The sequence below is a fragment of the Peromyscus leucopus genome, chromosome 6 (assembly GCF_004664715.2).
Source record: "Peromyscus leucopus breed LL Stock chromosome 6, UCI_PerLeu_2.1, whole genome shotgun sequence".
Lineage (NCBI taxonomy): Eukaryota > Metazoa > Chordata > Mammalia > Rodentia > Cricetidae > Peromyscus > Peromyscus leucopus.
The window spans coordinates 122,742,003-122,760,493 of record NC_051068.1 but is presented as its reverse complement, the minus strand read 5'-3'; the positions used below and the strand labels follow the sequence as shown (position 1 = coordinate 122,760,493).

At 37.1% G+C, this 18,491-nt stretch overlaps 1 protein-coding gene across 2 annotated transcripts in view; it reads right to left on the bottom strand.

Moving 5' to 3' along the window:
- Positions 1-18,491, bottom strand: part of Adgrl4 (adhesion G protein-coupled receptor L4) — a 95,849-nt gene that overhangs the window by 5,299 nt on the left and 72,059 nt on the right. The window contains exon 13 of one of the 2 annotated variants that reach the window (XM_037207216.1): positions 9,338-10,115. The exons of the other annotated variant lie outside the window; for it this stretch is intronic. Within the exon in view, the coding sequence (XP_037063111.1) occupies positions 10,014-10,115 (102 nt within the window). The 3' untranslated portion in view covers positions 9,338-10,013. Of the gene's footprint in view, positions 1-9,337; positions 10,116-18,491 lie in introns of those variants that run through there. 2 annotated transcript variants of the gene reach the window in all.

The following is an 18,491-nucleotide window of genomic DNA, read 5'->3' as shown; positions in this document are numbered from 1 at the left end:
ACCATCTCCCAGCCCTATTTTCATGTATTTTTGAGATCTTACAAGTGAGACGTGCAATGTCCAAATGTTCAATGCAATCCATCCTAATACAAATATATGAATTACAAAATATTAAACGTTATATATGCAATTAACACATTAATATTTTATTGGATATGTTAGCTTAAATGGATTTTTCAAAATACATTTTGGAGTGATAATACCAAATGCCATAATTTTAGATAGCTCTTATATTAATAATTTAGGAACTTAGCATTACAGGAGGTTCTCCCCTATTGTAAGGTTATCTCTTTATCTATTGTTCATGATTCTGTAGATGGGGATCAGGACCTTGCACACACTGGAAGAGTGTTCTATCTCTGAGTGACATCTCTTATATCCTAAGGAGTTTTGTAGATGTTTTCTGAATTCAGTTGAATAATTCTATTAAAATAAGTATAAAGAAATGGGTCAGAGAATTTCATATTGCCATTTACCCATTGAAAGGTCTTTGAGATGAAATCTGAAAGGAATAAGGGTTCTACCCATTTTTCTGCTTCCAACTGTTCATTACTTCTAATTATATGATTAATTAATTCCAATTACAGTAATACTTCCATTAAAAGACCTTAGCAATTGCAGAGGCGAGATAAAGTATTTTTAAATTGATTTAGTTGACAGTTTCACCCTATTTGGATGTTCAAATAATGAACTGAAATGTCTATTTAATAATATTTAATAAATATGATTTAATATTTAAAAATGAATATGTAACATTTTATACCTTTGAAAAACCATAGTTTTGCACGAAATTAGACACCACAATGGTTAATGCCATAAATACATGAATATGTATTTTATGTAATAAAAATGCTTCAAAAATTGGTTGGTATAAATGATTTATGCCACAATTGCTTTGAAACTCTGCATTTAATGATATATTAATAGTGAACTATTGTTGTCCACAAAGAGCTATAAGATAAAGTAAGTGATTAAGAATTTATTCTAGATCCATAATTTTTACCTTCATGAATAGGTTGTTTAAAATATGTGGTGCTAGACACATGAGAGGTTAATTATTATACCATAAGCTCACATTTCTTCAAATGTAAAGAAAAAAGTTTAAGATATCTCTACCAAAAGGTATAGTAAACATAGAGAAGTTAATGAAAAGTGTCAAGAACACTTCAAATATTTTATTTTTATGTGTTGATAGCACAAATGTCTGGGCGTTAAATTTTTATTTATTTTAGGAATTTTCCCAAGGGTCTGAATTATCCAGTGTCAGACACCAGTGAGAGCTTGGTACGTATAAATTCCTGAATAAAACTGACATGATCTTTTGTTGTTGTGGATTTACTAAGAGAAGAGAAGGTAAGTAGGTAACCTGAAGATGCTCATCAACCCAATGTCAGGAGAGCAAAATGCCATAGGTTAGAATGAGGGGTTAGGCATCGTCCTTTCTAGATCTTCCAGAACCTCATCAATTATAGGTCACAAGAGAATCAAAAAAGGAGGAAGGAGAGAAAGATGCACCTTTGTACTACCAGCTCTCAGAAAGGACATGGAGACTTATTAACTGTAAAAGTTCCGCCTACAGCTTAGGCTTGTCCCACTAGCTCTTATAATTTAAATCAACCCATTTCTATTCATCTATGTGTCACCACATGACTCGTGGCTTTACCTCTCCTCTTTGTCTTGCTCCCTTTGTCCAGTTGGCGACTCTGCCTTTCTTCTTCCCCAAGACCTCTCTGTCCTCAGAAATCCTGCCTAACTTTTTCCCCGCCTAGCTCTTGGCGATTCAGCTCTTTATTAAACCAATCATAGTGACACATCTTCACACAGTGTAAAAACATATTCCACAACTGGTGGCTGTTCTGTGAACACAGTGGTGTCATGTGTGCTGTATGGGTGAAATAAAAAGGGAATTTTTTTCTCCTCTTTTGCCATAGATTTATTTTGTTTTGAGTCAGGGTCATACTGTGTAGACCAAGCCAGCCTTGAAATCATGATCCTCATATCTCAGCTCTCAAATACTGCATTGCAGATATGTTAAATGTAAAGGTAAAATTGCAGTAAAGTTAAAATGATTTTTAAAAATTAATAATTCTAGTTAGAGTGTTAGTATTTTGAAATAATTTGAATTTTTCTTCAGATAGTCAAGTTTACCATATCAACATTACAGAATCATATGGTGCATCAGCATAACCCCAGGAGCAACACCTACATTTGTTTCTTAACATTACTTGTACAGTTTTTGGCCCATTAATATATAAATATCTTTAAATGATTTTTTATTGATTAATAAGCAGTATATAAATAATCAATGTTATCTAAAGGTGTTCCAAGGCATGTGGCTTTATGTATGTAGGGAAGGAAGTAAAGTTTAATCTCTGCAGTTTACACAGAAGGGGAAAATATTTTATAAGTATACATTGTAAATCCGTGTAAAGGATCTGAACTAAAGTAGCAAAGAGTACCTTAAAACAACTTGATGTAGAATTCAAAACTTCTGATAATGAGACTCTTTGTGATTAACCTACCTTGAGATTAGATGATAAGTAGACACTTGCATTTTGGGTTAAATAGTTGGCACTACATTATTAGCATTATGATTATGTGGTGATATCTATATGATTATTATAGGATTAAAAGCATGAGTAATCTTTAAATACAAGAGAAGCATTCATGTTAATGTTAATTAATAATTTCATTTTCTCATTAGCATCTACCTAAACTGTTTGAAGGTTATGTAAGCTATGATTCTGATACAATCATAAAGGACATAGTTTTCATAATTTTGTTAGTTGTAATTCCTTTGTCATTTATAACTAAGTGTTAGCTTCACAAATGCACAAGGGCTCAGGACTTATAAATGGACTTTCATTGTTGAGTTTTTGCCTGAAAGTTTAGACTTCTGTCCCAGAATCCAATATACCTATATAGAAATAAACAAGCAACAAGCCCTAGAAGGCAAACCAAATAACTCTAGGGTTTATTGCTGTGTGTTGGAGCACAGAAGAGAATTAAGAAAGCCATGTGTAATCAGTGTCATGAACAATTAACACTGAAGAGAAAGTGTTAGTTTAAATTTAACATCATTTGCCCTTGTAAAGTGGTCTTTGTCTACACCATGATCTATTTTTAACAACAGTATTTCAATGCTTGAAACATATATTTTATTTGACAGTCTATTTAAAAAACTCTTTAAGTAGTCTTTCTATCCTTTTAAAATTTTTCCTAAAATGAAATTTAAATAGATGAGCAGACAAGAGAGCAAGAGAGAACTCTGAAGGACTTGGACCTTCAGATACCTTCAACCAAGGGCTTCAAATCCACAATTCAACATGCAGCATCTCAATCAGTCATTTTTCTTTTCTTAGTCTTTCCTCAATAATTGATGAAGCCATTTATATGCTGATGTCGGATCTCACAGAAAAGAATGGAAAAATATCTTTTGCAGTACTTTTAGACTCACAGTTTAATTTTTCATTATATCAAATAAAATCAGGTTCATTTAAGACTGTGTCATGATTACAACTTACATGTCCTTTCAAATAGTTTTAATACCTTTAAAATAACTGGCACCAGACAAACATGCTTCTGTCTTGAATAAACACCAGGTTTCTATTCGACTACTGAGTGTCCATATAAAGCATTTATTCCTTTCCAAACCATAGACCACTTTCTAAATAATGAAGCAGTTCAGTTTGAGAACAAAGAGAGTATGCTCCATTAATTGTATATTAGCAAAATTAGAATCAAAGGGTTGTAATCTTGTCTTCTGTTCAATTTTATGTTTATTATTTATTCCCAGTTGGAATAATCTCTGAAAATGCTTCAGTTAAATTGTAAATCATACACTGTCTCAGAAAAACTGGGGTATGTGGTAAGCAGAATGCCTTTCCAAGATTTTTCATACTGTAGTACTAGTATCTGTGAGTATGGCACAGACACACAGACACACACCCACACACACAGACACACACACACACACACACACACACACACACACACAGACACATACACACACAGACACACACACACACACACAATGATGCTTCAGGTAGAAGGAAGGTTGTAGACTCTCGGATGAAGAGATGACATTGAATAATGCCATTATGCCCCACCTAATCATGTGAGCCTTGATGACAAAGGCGGTCTAGAGAAGAGAAAGCAAAAAAGAGGAAACCTCCGAAGAGAAATGGAGGTAGAGATGCCCACTCCGAAGACAAACTGGCTGCATGTGAGGGTCTCTGTGAAGCCCCTACAAGCAGAGAGCAGGCCCTTCACCCAGCCAGGGACCTGGGTCTTCAGTCCTGCACTCACATGGAACTGAGTTTGGTCAAGAACATGAAGGACCATAGAAACAAGTTCTCCCCTGGAGCCTCTGGTAGGGTTGAATTCAGGACAGAGAGCTTCTTAGAACTGAGGCAGTTCTTCTGACCTGTGTACCTGTGAGACACATGTGCATTATGCATGCTGAAAAACTCTGGTCATTTTTATGGCAATGAAGACAAAGAAATGTGGAAATCTACAGGTGTATGTGTAATGTATACATACATATATATATATGTATGTGTACATATATATGTACAGTTAGCATATATAATGAAAGTCCCTATGGATGATGATTGATTATGCATAAGTAAAAATTAACCCTTATACAATCATTTATCATTAGCTCTTGTTTATTATTAACGTTCTATGTATTTAATGAAAAATCAATTATATAAGGTTGTCTTTGTTTATTATTTGTGGATTATGCTCCTGTTTCTTAAATCAAATGACTAAGATTAATTATGCTAACAGCTGACCTCCTTTGAACTGTCACCCATGCAACTTGTTCCTTCCAGTTCCTCTCAATCTCTTTTGCGCTGTACTCCATTCTCAGCATTGCCTGGTATGCTAAATATACATGTTACTTGCCAGTTTAAATCTCAGAAACACAATGAGTATTTTGTTGTGTGTGCTCCATACAATATTTGGGACACACACAACTCATTATTTATCTAAAATTCAATTGGCCTGACACAGTTTATTTTGTAGGTTAAGCCTCATTTTTACAGGCTTTCATGTGTTCACACTCAAATTCCTGCATCATTGAGGACAAGACATCTTAGAGGGAATTCCAAGGCTGTCTTCCTCTCTACAGAGACCAATTTCTAACAGCGTAAAAAGAGCATGTCAAAGTTTGAGGGGGTAAAATTTCAGATCCTGTCATAGAACCTAAACATGTATGTATGTGCAAAGACTGCTCACATGCTTCAAAATTAGAAAGTGGGTAAAAGCACATAAAGCCCAGAGTGCAGGAAAGAATGCACATACATTTGACAGCATGCTTTCTCTTTGGAAATGCCTCACGGTGCATAGGATAGCTGTGCCAGGAAGCAAGGAATTGGACTGATGAACATCTTTGTTAAAGTCTTCATTAGGGTCTGTGATGCAGTTGGTAGAGTATTTGCCTAACATACACAAAATCCTGGGTTCCATAGCTAGCACCACATAAAGTGGGTAGTGTGCACACTTGTAACATCAACACAAGAGTCATGGAGGCAGGAAGATTAGACACTGAAGTCATCCTCAGTTACATAATGAGGCTGGGATACATGAGATCTTGTCTCTAAATAAGTAAAGTAATGGAAAGACATAAAATCTGCAAATCTTACTATAAAAAGAGGTAAAAGTTTACTGAAAGTTCACAGAAACTATGACATCTCAGTATATGTTGACCTATTCTCAACACTATGAAGTCAGCTGAGTAACTTCTCTCCCACAGAGGCCAAGACAACACCATGTGCTCCATCTGGTTTAGCACTTGCCTCAGAATAGCTACCACGGGAATATCTACAGAGTTAAAAGCCATTCCTCTGCTGAGATTCCACACTAGCCCAAGAGAGAGTAGACAACAGAGAAATGGAAGGACAGTATACGATTATATGACAAAACAACTGTTGAGTTCCAAACATTGAAACACCTGAAGCTGTCTGAAAACATAATAGGTGCATTCAAGAGGGCTCTAAACAACATCACAAGAGAAGATCACCAATAGACCTCTCTGGGACAGTGCATGCATTCTGATGTTATACTAATCTCTTGAGGGTTTTTTTTAAATTTTTTAATTTTTTGAGACAGGGTTTCTCTGTGTAGTTTCACACCTTTCCTGGAACTCCCTCTTGTAGTCCAGGCTGGCCTCGAACTCACAGAGATCTGCCTGCCTCTACCTCCCAAGTGCTGGGATTAAAGGCGTGTGCCACCTCTGTCTGGCTCTCTTAAGGTTTACATGTTAGTAGGCAGCAAAGTTTTCCCAGCAGGCAATGCTTGTTGGGAAACGCACTTGGATAAAGAGTTGATCTGCCATAATGTATATTTTCACAAGTACTTATAAGTTGCTGAAACACTGACATTCACCAACTCTGACAAAAATACCTTTTAACACCAATATTCATTGAGTGAATAAATATTATTAATGATCTATGTGGTACTGTTCATGACTTCTTATTTCTCCTTCTATTATAATTACAGAATTGTAACTGGTGATGCTTTTATTAAATTTGTTTTCTGCTTAGGACACCAGAATTACAAAGACATTAAATAATTCACCTGAGATTATGGGTAGGAAGGACCAGAGGCCAGAGTCATTCCTAATAGGTTACAGAGTTTATACTACCAAATATTTTATAAAACTATCAAACTGCAGATGAAAACCAGCAAGGAGACACTAGAGTGATATTAAGACTTGAAGACATCCATCATACAAGCATTGACTTGTAGAACTGGCCAACAGTCAGTTCATTATTGGTTTACTCTTATTCAAATTGGTCAAAACATCAATGATGGAGCCTGCTCGTGGAGACTAGGACAATGTGCAGAGAGAGAAGTCCTCTCCTGAAGGCAGGCATCCTCTCAGTTTTCCAGGGATCAGAGAATGTGACGCTAGTCAACAAGGCTTTCCACCCGGCACACTCTGAATATGTTTTGCTTGTTCTACTGGTGTAGGGATGTGGATGTATGATGTGAAAATAGTCTAAACAGAATTTTAGCATGGCAGCTGGTAATTTTCTAAGGATTATTAAGTGTTCACATTTAAGCTGGGAGTGTCTCTGTTGCCTTTACATGATCCTGGCTGTATGAAGTCACAGGTCACACAAGAGTGTTGCAGAGTTTTGTTTCTCCAAGTAGTAGGTTCACCCTCTGCTGCTTTTCTCTCTACTGTAATAGATTATAAGGTATGTACATGGGTGCTCAGGTCACATTATCTACCTTTAACAAGGGATCTCCATAACACATACAGTTGAGCTTCACATGTCTACAAGGGCATTGTGGTCAAACAGCACCAATAATAAATATACACTTGAGAAAATATCAAATGAACATTTTTTCTACTTCTAGAGTAAAAATTTTGCCAGCCAGGTTGAAAGAGTCTGCACAAACCAATCAGTTTGATCTCCATAAAGATCTGATCACATTTGATACAATGAGTTTAATTGTTGTGAAGACAATACACGGTATAGATTTAGATGCATTTTCCAGATACCTTCTCTTATGTCATTTGTCTAGTAATGTCTTTATATGTGTCCTCCTAATTAGTCATTTGAAACATCATGTTCTACTGGAGAAAAGTGCTGGTCTTCATGAGGTAGTAAACTAACTTAAATAGTACATGGAAGCAAAACAGGTGGCAAATTTAAGTGTATTTTTCCTATAAATTTAAGTAATGCCAGTAAATTTGGTAAATATCATTTCAAATGCTAAAAGAGAATCACTGAAGACATTAAGGAGTATTGGAATAGTCTTATGTGATGGAGTCTGGTACACAGTCACCTGAACATGAACAATAAATGCATGTGTGTGAGACTGGAGCTAAGGGAGTCTTCTGAACAAAGTAGAGATAGGAATGCATCTCAGAGGCTTGTCTAGGTAAGCACAAAACTCTGGGTTCAATTTCCAGCACAAAATAAAAAGCAGACAAACACATTCTACTTACATAATTTAATTACTGTATTTATAACAAAATAAAATTTTAATTTCAGATAATGAAATTTAAATATCTTAGTGGAGTATATATCAAATGCATGAAGTATTTTTATTTCATGTTTAATTCTTTAATCTTTTCAAGAATGTTTTATAATCTATGTACTCTACATAGTGTTAGGCAGTGTGCATAAACCAGTAACTGTACACAGTTTTCTATGTGTGAAGACACGTTCAATAAAGTGTACACTTTCTTATGGATGACTCAACTTCTAAATAGAATACATGGCTCCTAGAGCAGCACTAAGTTCAGTTCCAGGCCTGATATTAACTAGATGGCTTGTTGAGCTGCCTTCAGTTTGCTTTCTAATACATAAACCTGAGCAATATTAATGTTTACCTTAGAGATTTTTGTCTGAATAAAATTATACAGTTATTGTAAGGTTCTCTGAATTATACTCAGTATGTAAGTGTCCAACAAATAGTGAATCAATAATGGCTCTTGGTCTATAATCCATGACCCATAAGAATAGAGCTACTTTTAAGTTTTGTTTTTGGAGTCTCAATGTCAGGAATAATGACTTGTATCTAACAGGCTCAATATTCACATGTTATGTGAATATAAAAAACTAAAATTCTAATTAATTAAAAAATTAGTATTCTATACTCAAGTTACCTTAATCGTCTGTATAAAGAAGCCATCAACTGATCAGCCGTTAACTGAACAAATGTGTAAAATGACCATAATTTGTCTCACATCTTGATGATTTTACTACAAAAGTTTCTCATTAACACTAAATTATTTGAAGACAAAAGTAACTGCTGAAACAGAGACATAAATCATCAAAATGTAATGATGCTGGAGTGTAGTAAAGTAATGGAGTACTTGCAGAAGGTTCTCTAGACTCTAAATACCAGAGTGAAAGAAAACAGAAACAAGTACATTGCCAGTTGTCAGAAGACGGTGCCCCCCTAGTAAGAACTGAGCAGAGGAAGGTTGTGCCAAGTGGCTGCAAAGACTGCAGTTCCACTTCCTGGACTTTATGGACAGACTAGGGGTGTCTCCATGTTGACACCTGTCAGGAATCACAGGTGTGTCGTCCTGTGGTGTGTGCTCATCAAAACACGGCCTAGATACAAGGATTAAAGCTTTTGTACTGCAGTTGTCCATTAGGATATATCCCCTTCCCACCCCAGCCAATTTCCTATGACGGCTAATGAAGGGCTCTCTTTTCTTTGCTATGGCAAAAATTCTGTTCTAACAATGGTGATCTTTGACAACAAAAGAACTATTTATAATTCATATTTTAGCATGTTTCCATTAGAAATATTTTATACTACAAGGTTTTTGGTGTTTAAAAATATTTTACTAAAAATAAAAAGAGGGAGAAGAGAATGGAATACTTATAAACTAGAGGATAAAGTGACCTCTGTGACTGTAAGTAATGTCATGGGCTCTTTTTTTATAGCTGGTTTTAACTGTACTTAGTCACAGTCCATGGAAGCAGAGGTGAAGGAGAAAAGCTGTGTGCAAAAAGCATTTACCACAGTTGTTCATTTCAACGTCACAGCAGAAGAGAAGCTGTACAATGAATTCTTTTTTGTTACAGTTTCAGAAATGAAACATTCTCCTTTTATACCCACTTGCAGAGTAAAATGTGGCTGGAGGTTAGCAGAAGCAACAGCACCTTACATAAACGTACAGTGACTTTTTATTAGACTTTAAGGCAGACTTTGCATAGTTTAATTCAAAGATACAACATTCAAATCATTGCTAAGTTAAAATTTTAAAGTTGTTTTTGTTATTTTTAATCATGTGTATGGCTGCATACATAAATGTAGGTGCTCTTGAACACCCAAGATGTCAGATCTGCTGGAACTGGAGTTACAGGTGGTTGGGAATTATCTGACTTGGGTGCTGGGACCCAAACTCTGGTCCTCTGCAAGAGCAGTACACATTCTTAACCACTGAGCCATTTCTCTGGCATCCCACCCCTGGAAAGCTAGGTTTTTATCTAAAGGGTAAAATCAAAGTCATATAAAATTGTTTCCCCAAACATTTAATTTTCTCCTCCTTTATTTTTTAAAGGATATTCATATTCTTCTAACGCCATTTGCAGTAATTCTGTTGTAGAGTTTCTGTCGTTATCCTCATCTTCGTACTAGAGATACAGAGCACAGAAAGGACTCCCTGAGTGTTCCCTTTACTAATTATGCTGCCTTTAAGACCTCTGGCACTGCCTAGCCAGGATTTTATTTTGTTCAGATGAATTTAAAATACCACATTACATGTTTTAGTGGAAACACACTGCAGACAGGCTCGCTGGCCAGAGACATTAATCCTTCCTGAGAAGAAAACAAAGTAAACATGACAGATTTTAGGGAAAGCTTCCAAGTTTTATGCTTGATTTCTTTCCTTACATTTCCTCTGTGGGAAAGGAAAGAGTGCTTTTGAACAAATTCATCTTGGTGCATCACTCATTTATTTCCTCAACAGTATGACTTGAGTGATTACTGCACATTGAGCCTTAAGAAAAATATAGTGAAGGAAAATCCATAATATTTTCTTCTCACAGACCTTAAAGCCACCCAAAGAAGATAAATACTGACCAGTCATAAAATCATATGTTTAAAGAACTTACACACATTGTAAACTGGGGAAAGAATTCACAAGAAGAAAGTATAGACTTCTAATTCTAAAAGCATGAGCCAAATATTTATTATAGTCCAATGAGTTAGACAAGACTTCCCTTAGCTATGTTTGAATTGAATTATATAAGGTAAGTGGGACTTAACTAGGAGAAAAGATGAGAAGGGGTTGAGACAAAATGGTTCCATATATAGAAAGAGGTTGCAGAGAAAGGTACAGAGAGGGCATGCCCAACAACCAGCGTGGTTAAACACTGAGAGGCACTGTAAGAAAGCTGACCAGGTGGGTTACAAGATACAACATGTCCTATGGGAAGGGTCTGCATGTCATTGTTGGCCTGGACTGTTGAGCAGTGTCCTTTTCAGGTTAGCATTCAGTGGACATCACATTAAGGTAAGCTAAGAGATACCCAGGTAGTCTAGACCCTCCAGCTTCTGACATATCTGCTGGGGTACCCTGTTCAAGTCATACAAGCAAATTACATTCATTTGCATGTGGTTCAACATGCATGGAAGGGCATGAGCAACACCCCACTTCTATTTCCTTATTCTGTGTCTATATAGGGTGGTTACCAAGTTCACAGAAACATACCCAGACACTGGAGTAGTAGAGACTTGTGAAGGCCATTATGGTCAGCCACATAGAATTTTACTACAAGTAAGTTTTGGTTTGTATAAAAAGTCCTAATGTAAAAAAACAAAACAAAACAAAAAACCACAAAAAAAAAAACAAGTTTGGCATGGAGGTGTTTTATAGATTCCCTACACAGAAGTACTAACTTGAAGTATTTTTATACTCTCAAACATTTCTATGGTTTGAAGATAAATAAACTAACAGGGCACTCTTAGAATAAATTGTATGCAGAGTTATAGACTTGATCCCAAGAACACTGTGAAGCCAAGAAAGATGGTAATAGAGCACATAAGGCTGGAGGGGGCATCACTTAGCTGCAGATGACTTGTGCAAGTGCCCTGTGCTACTCTCAGAGAATGATCAGAATATGTACTTGCCTCTTGATTAAATTAAACAATTTCAAAAATTCATCATGAACAAATTCTTGAAGGTTTTATGACTTAGATTCAAGATAATATAAATGATTTGCTTTATTGTAATCAATCCACTTACAGAAATTTATGTGCTTCTTAAATTATAAATAGTAGAGAACCCCTCTAGGCACTTCTAAACAGATAAGTCTAGATTATAGTACCAGAGTGCAAAAATCTTGTGAAATCTGATCTACCAAATGCTGTTCCTATTTTTATTTTTATGCATTGCAGAAACTTCTGTGAGGATCAACTGAGACATATTAAAAGGTTTTGTGAAGATTAAAAGATTATGCAAATGTACACCAAGTACTAATTCTAATGACTGTGTGGACCTACCAACACCATCAGTGCCTTCCTCTCCTGGGCTCCCCTGTAGAACCGGACTGCAGAAGGATGCTCACAAGGGAGCATTTGCAATCAGCATCATTTTAGACACCTCTTTATAATTGGGTTCGAGAGACTTAAGGTACTTTTAAGAAACATTTTTATTTTATCTCTAATTTTTACAAGTTTATCCAACTCTTATGAAATTCTCTAGTGAGTCCCCAAAGATTATCTCTGAAAGTATTTTCAGTAACAATACCGCTCCTGTGTATGAGAACATATTGAAAATCAGCAATGCATCATTTATATTGCTTTTTTTCCCTCTCAAAAAACAACCCCTTTACTTCATGTCTTTAAAAAATTCTAGCTATCTGTTGTTCAAGAAGTTTAGAATAATATGAAAAACAAAAACTGAACTACTTATTCATATATAGTTTAGAGAAAGGCTGGGATATTAAAATGCTTTAAATCCCAGATATCACTGGAAGATAGAACAAAAAGCATGCTGGCATTAAATTGAAACTCTCAATGAAAATGGTGGTCTGATCTTCACAAGATTAAACTTAAAAACCAGTAGCATTTCTTAGTATAGCTTTAATGTGGTTATCCTATGTACAGTGCCTACTCCTTGACTGTAATTTCTCATGTCTGTGCTCTTTGTACAAGAATACAGCTAATGTTAGTAGTACAGTCTAGACTAGAGGCAGTTCCCAGTGAAGGGAGCATGGGATATGGCCCACAGGAGACTTTTGACTCTAGAGATGTCTTTGGTTGTCTTCTGAAAGTTGTATTGCTCCTGGAATCTAGGGAGTAGGAGCTGCAGGTGATGTGAACTTCCTCAATGTCTTGAGCAGAGTTACAGTGAAGGCTTTGCCCAGTGTCAGCAAACCTGTGCTACAGTAAAGAGTGGAATCTCACTGTGTGTGGATCCAAGCCACTGCCTCCTCCCTTAAGAGTTAATCCAGTTTGGCAGGGCAATCACCTGCCCAAAGGAGCACCAATTAGGAGGACAAGTCTACCTCACGGTGTGCTAAAGAGAGAGGAGGAATAGCTCATCCTTGAATGAGATGATGTTCTTTTCCTTCTGAGAATTATACTCTTGTCACTCTCTCTCTCTCATCACTCCTCCTCCCCTACCCCTCTGCCCCTCTCCCTCTCCTCTGTTCTCTTTTCTCTTCCTTTTCCTGTCTTCCTTTCCCTTTCTAACTCTATTCTTTCCCCCCAGGTAGCTGCTGAGATTCACAACTTGATTGTCCTGCAGTATTTCTTTTAAATTCTAATAAAATTTTCCTTGAGCTTCTGTTTGAGTCCATTCTTGAATTCTTTAACACTGAGACTAAGAACCCTAAGTGTGAACCGAAGTTTCTACAGTACTATCTTACAAGTACAAAGAGACTCCCTTGAAATTCCGGTAATACTTGGTCTATTTTAATTCTCTCTTTTGTCCTTATTTATTCTAACATGTTGATACCACAGTAGGTAATAATACCAAATATTGGCATAGATATTAAAATAAAGACTTTCTCATATATTCTTGGCAGAATAAAAAATCAATTCATATAATTGTTTTACAGGATAATTATGTAAATTTAAAAACCTGCACATACTTGCATTTCTACCTCCAAGATATACTGCCTAAGACTGTCTTAATGGATATGCAGCTGTGGTGGGACCTGGATTTTTTTATGCAACACTGTTTTTTAATAAGGAAGTGCTAGAAACAAATATTCATCCTTAGGGAAGTTTTAAATACACACTCATAATAAGCAAGGGTAGAAATGGTAAAATTGTAGGTTCTAATGAGGAAAGACAGATATAATATATTGTAGGCTATAGGTAATTCAAGTTTTTTTTTCTAAGTTTGTAATTGGGTGTGTATACACATACAACAGAAATATCTACTAAAATACAGAGTAAATATGAAGAAGGAAGTATAAATGACTTGGCAGAAGTGTGTGTGTGTGTGTGTGTGTGTGTGTGTGTGTGTGTGTAGTACAACACACACATGTGTGTGTATGTACATGTATATGGATATACATATATATTTTTAAAGAGATATTTTAAGTATAAAATTATCAATACAAAGGCAACCAATAAATTGGAATTTCCCCAGCAGTCTCATGATGAGCAAAGAGAATCCTGGACCAGCCTGTGTGAAAACTCTCCTCTCCAGGAAAAGATTTACAGCTATACGGAGACAAGGCTGGGTTAGTGAAGGAGTGACCCCAACTTGACAGGGACTGCTGTGGTGTGCATATCCTTGGCCTTCTATGTAAACTTCAATCTCACTTCAGGACGTCAGTCATTGGATCTCTTCATTCTTCCCAGTGACCACAGTGAATAAATCTCCTTTATTTGCTTTCTATACACTAACTTGGCTGTTTTAATTGGTTTCTCAAGAATAGGTGAACAAGTGTGTCTTCTTGGGGCATAGATAGTGACCCTAAGTTCTGTAACAGGAGTGATCCACTGCAGGAAGTGCAAGTGTAGGGTGGAATATACAGTCTTACAGCATTTATATGTTTCTCAATCTTGGACAATCATGAAAATCAAAATGTAATGATATCTCAAAACCTATGCGTGCACACAGGCACACGTGCACACACACACCCACACTCAAATGTTCACAAGTCCTACCTCATGTGAGCTATATGAATAATTCATTTTCAGTAGTTTTAATTGGCATTTCTTGGAAAGGAGCTAGAAGATTAGACACAGAAGGAGAAGTCAGAGGGCATGCTGTAACACCTGAGTGGTACACTGCTGGGTGATTGCTCACTGCAATGCTCTAGTACATCAGTTTTGGTTTAAATCCTAATGAAAGATCACAGCTTTCAAGAAAATTGAAGGTCTCCATCAGGTCCTTCCCTTCGGCTTGGGGAACCCTGTGGAAGAGGGGAGGAAAGACTGTAGGAGTCAGAAGATGGAGAATATCACAAGAACATGGGCCACAGAATCAGCTAAGCAGGGCTCACAGGGGCTCACAGAGACTGAAGCAGCCACCATGGAGCCTGCACAAGACCTCTGTGTATACATTATAGCTGTAGCTTGGTGTTCTTGTGAGACTCCTAACTGTGGGAGTGGGTGTTTCTCTGACTCATTGGCCTGCTCTTGAGACTCTTTCTCTCCTATTGGTTGGCCTGTTCAGCCTCACTATGAGGGTTTTCACCTTGTATTATTGTATCTTGTTTTGCTGTGTTTGGCTATTGTCTCTTGAAGGCTTGCTCTTTTCTGAAGGGAAACATAAAGAAGAGTAGAACTTGGGGAGAAGATAGGTGGGGGAGGTTGGAAGGAGTAGAGGGAGGGGAAATTGTGGTTTAGATGCATTGTATGGGAGAACACTCTATTTTCGGAGAAAGAAAGAAAGAAAGAAAGAAAGAAAGAAAGAAAGAAAGAAAGAAAGAAAGAAAAGAAAGAAAAGAAAGAAAGAAAAAGAAAGAAAGAAAGAAAATTCCTTATGTGGACTAGTTTAATTAGCATTTGGTTCAATCAAGAAAATCCTAGCTGAGTGGTGGTAGCTCACACCTTTAATCCCAATCCTAGGGAGGCAGAAGCAGGCCAATCTTTGTGAGTTCAAGGGTAAGCTGGTCTACAGAGCTAGTTCCAGTACAGTCAGAGCTACACAGAGAAATCATGTCTCAAAAAAAAAAAAAAAAAAAAACAAAAACCTAATGAGAGAGTGAGAGTGGGGGAGAGAGAGAGAGAGAGATATTCTATTTTATTTTCTCTATTTTAGTTAGCTTTTTTTTAGCAGCATGTACTTTAAACCACAAATTCTAGGTAATAGCAGGAACATATATTATATTTTGCCATAATTAAATGCTATGACATATTCATTAACATTTTAAAAGCTAGGATCAGCACAGGCACACATATGCACATGTGTTATATTTGATCACACATATTCTAATGCATATGATTTGGGGCTTTGGAAATTCTGTTTCCAAATTTGTCTTTTTGTTTGACTTTTTAGCACAAAAGGTAAAAATAAGAGAGTCATAACATAAGATTTTCTTCTGAATAATTTGGAATTTTCCTTTTTTAATTGCTAAAGAATGGATACTTTATAAAGTGTGGTGTTTATTATTGCATTGCTGAGTTATTTTTAGCATCATTTATCTTTTAGGTTTCTAAGACACAGAGCCATCAACTACCCAAAGAAAGACCACATGGCCCTTCTTGTGGCCTTATGTGTTACTAGGTTTTTATTAGCAAATCGATTAAAAATTCAAAAATGATTACTAAGGACTCATTAGGCACTTCTAGGGTTGCCCAAAAATATACACAGAAAGTTACCACATGCAATAATGAAGTGTTAAAGGTACAACAGAGGATTAGAATCCAAACTTTATGGGAGCACATTACAATAGTTTCAAGTCTGTGAAGTGTCCTGTGAGTCTTTGCACTAGTTAATACTTCTTGGAAGAAGAACTTCCCAGAAGATAACAAGATTATTGAAGGAAAAGACTCCCAATTTTTTTTTCAAGCAAGTGTCCTGACAAGGATAAAGGCTGTTGTGTGAAGAGATACGGTAAGATAAGGCTGAAAACAGGAAGAGAGAAGTGTATTCCCAAGGAATCCATCATTACTCCCTGGTCGTGGCTTGTCTAGGCAAGGAGAACTGTCAGCACTAAGGCCAAGGCAGTAGGCAATGAATTTACTTTGGCTCAGACTATCCCAAAATGAGATCTAATGGCAGGAAAACAGATCAGAGGTAATTACAGAAGAGTCAAAAAAATGAAAGCTGTGGTTTAAATAAAGGCAAGAAATAGTCATGCCCTACTTATGGAGCTGTAGCTTAAGCCAGTCACCATTTTCAAACCTTATTTTCAAATGCTCCAATGGGATAGTAAAACCATAGGCTAGTGAAGGACACAGAGTGTTAAGTACTAGCCACGTGTATCAGAGTAGTGTGTAGTAACTTGTAAAACAAATACTTATTATTAACACTAGAATTTTAGTGGGGGATAGAAAAGGCCTGATTGTTAAGGTGGAGTACGAGATAAGTTTAACCAGTAACTGGTTAGTTTAGTTTGTTGGTTAGAAATGACACTCTAGACCAGCGTGACAGCTGTGGGAAAGGTAATTCTTGAATACTCGGAAGAAAAAGCCTATGGTGGTGCCTGGTTTCAGTGATATTTCTTGCTCTGCTCTTTCCTCATTTTCCAGAAGAATCTCCCAGGCTGAAAGGTTTACATTTACACCCTGTCCTGCTTCACATAAATGCACAACCTGCTCTTGCTGCCCTCCATCCTGGTCAGGGCTATCGGGAGGCTATGACGGCCTCCTGGTCTCTCCGAGGCCACTGATGTTATTGTGCAGTCCTCTGCTGTGTTTTGTCTGCTTTCTCGTTGGAGCTCCTACTGCATGCAGGGGAGTCACTGTCACATTGTCACAGAGCTGCTCGTGCTGAATCGCTCTTCCACTATCTGGGACTTTGTTACATGGCTCAGCATGCTTCCCCACCACAACATTCCCAGTGATTTTCCAAGGAATAGGTGTTCGCTGTCCCCCAGTGACAAATGATAAGATTTGAATATCTGAACTCCATACATAAGGAAATCTCTACTCTGTGTGTTCACAAGCTTTATCTCCCTGTAGAGGACTGGGGAGGTTGCATGACTGGGTCTTGGATTCTGTGTGTTCCTTGTCTAGGTCCAGTGACTCCCCATTTGGGACAGGATGATCTGCTCACCTACTGGTAGGGGGAAACTTTATGACATCACCTTAGTTTTGTCCTTTGGTTCTTTTCTTACTTATTGTTTTTGGTTTATATGATGATCTCCATGTAGATTTTATACATAGGCATTTATAGTACCCCGTTTCTACACTGGTCCTATTTAATCGTCAGAGAGAAGCAGCCATATTTCCATCCAACAATTTCTCTTAATTGTTTGCAGCATCATTTGGCCTGGGGAGCCTGTGACCCTTTCTCTTGTTTCTCTTTTCCTCTTGCCTTTTCTTTCTCTCCTTTTCCCCCTTCCTTCCTTCCTTCCTTCCTTCCTTCCTTCCTTCCTTCCTTCCTTCCTTCCTTCCTTCCTCTCCCTTTTCTTTCGTAGTGTTTTATTTTGAAACAGGGTCTTCTTTTTTAGCCCAGACTGGTCTGAAGTTGCTGCGTAGCTGAGGATGACTGTGGAGTCCTGATATTCTTGCATTAGTGTCTCAAATTCTAAGATTAGAGTTATGTACCAGTATGCCTACATATATCTCTCTGTAGAAGAGCTGAGGTTTTTGTGTGTTCCCTCTTCTTTCATTTCTAGGAACACAGCATGATAACTCTTTTCCTTCTGCTCTGTTAGATACTCTAGGAAGTGTGAAGCCTGCAGGAAACCCTGATCAGAAGTGGGTGATGGTCTCTGCGCTCACAAGTGGCCTCCAACCAGGAGACATATTTCAGTGAGCTCATAAAAGTGTGTTCACCATGCCCTGCTGTTCTTGGGTGATCACTGCCTTTCCTTAACACTGGCAGCAAAAACAAAAAGGTCTAGAAACATTGCCCTCTATTGTGGCCAAGGACT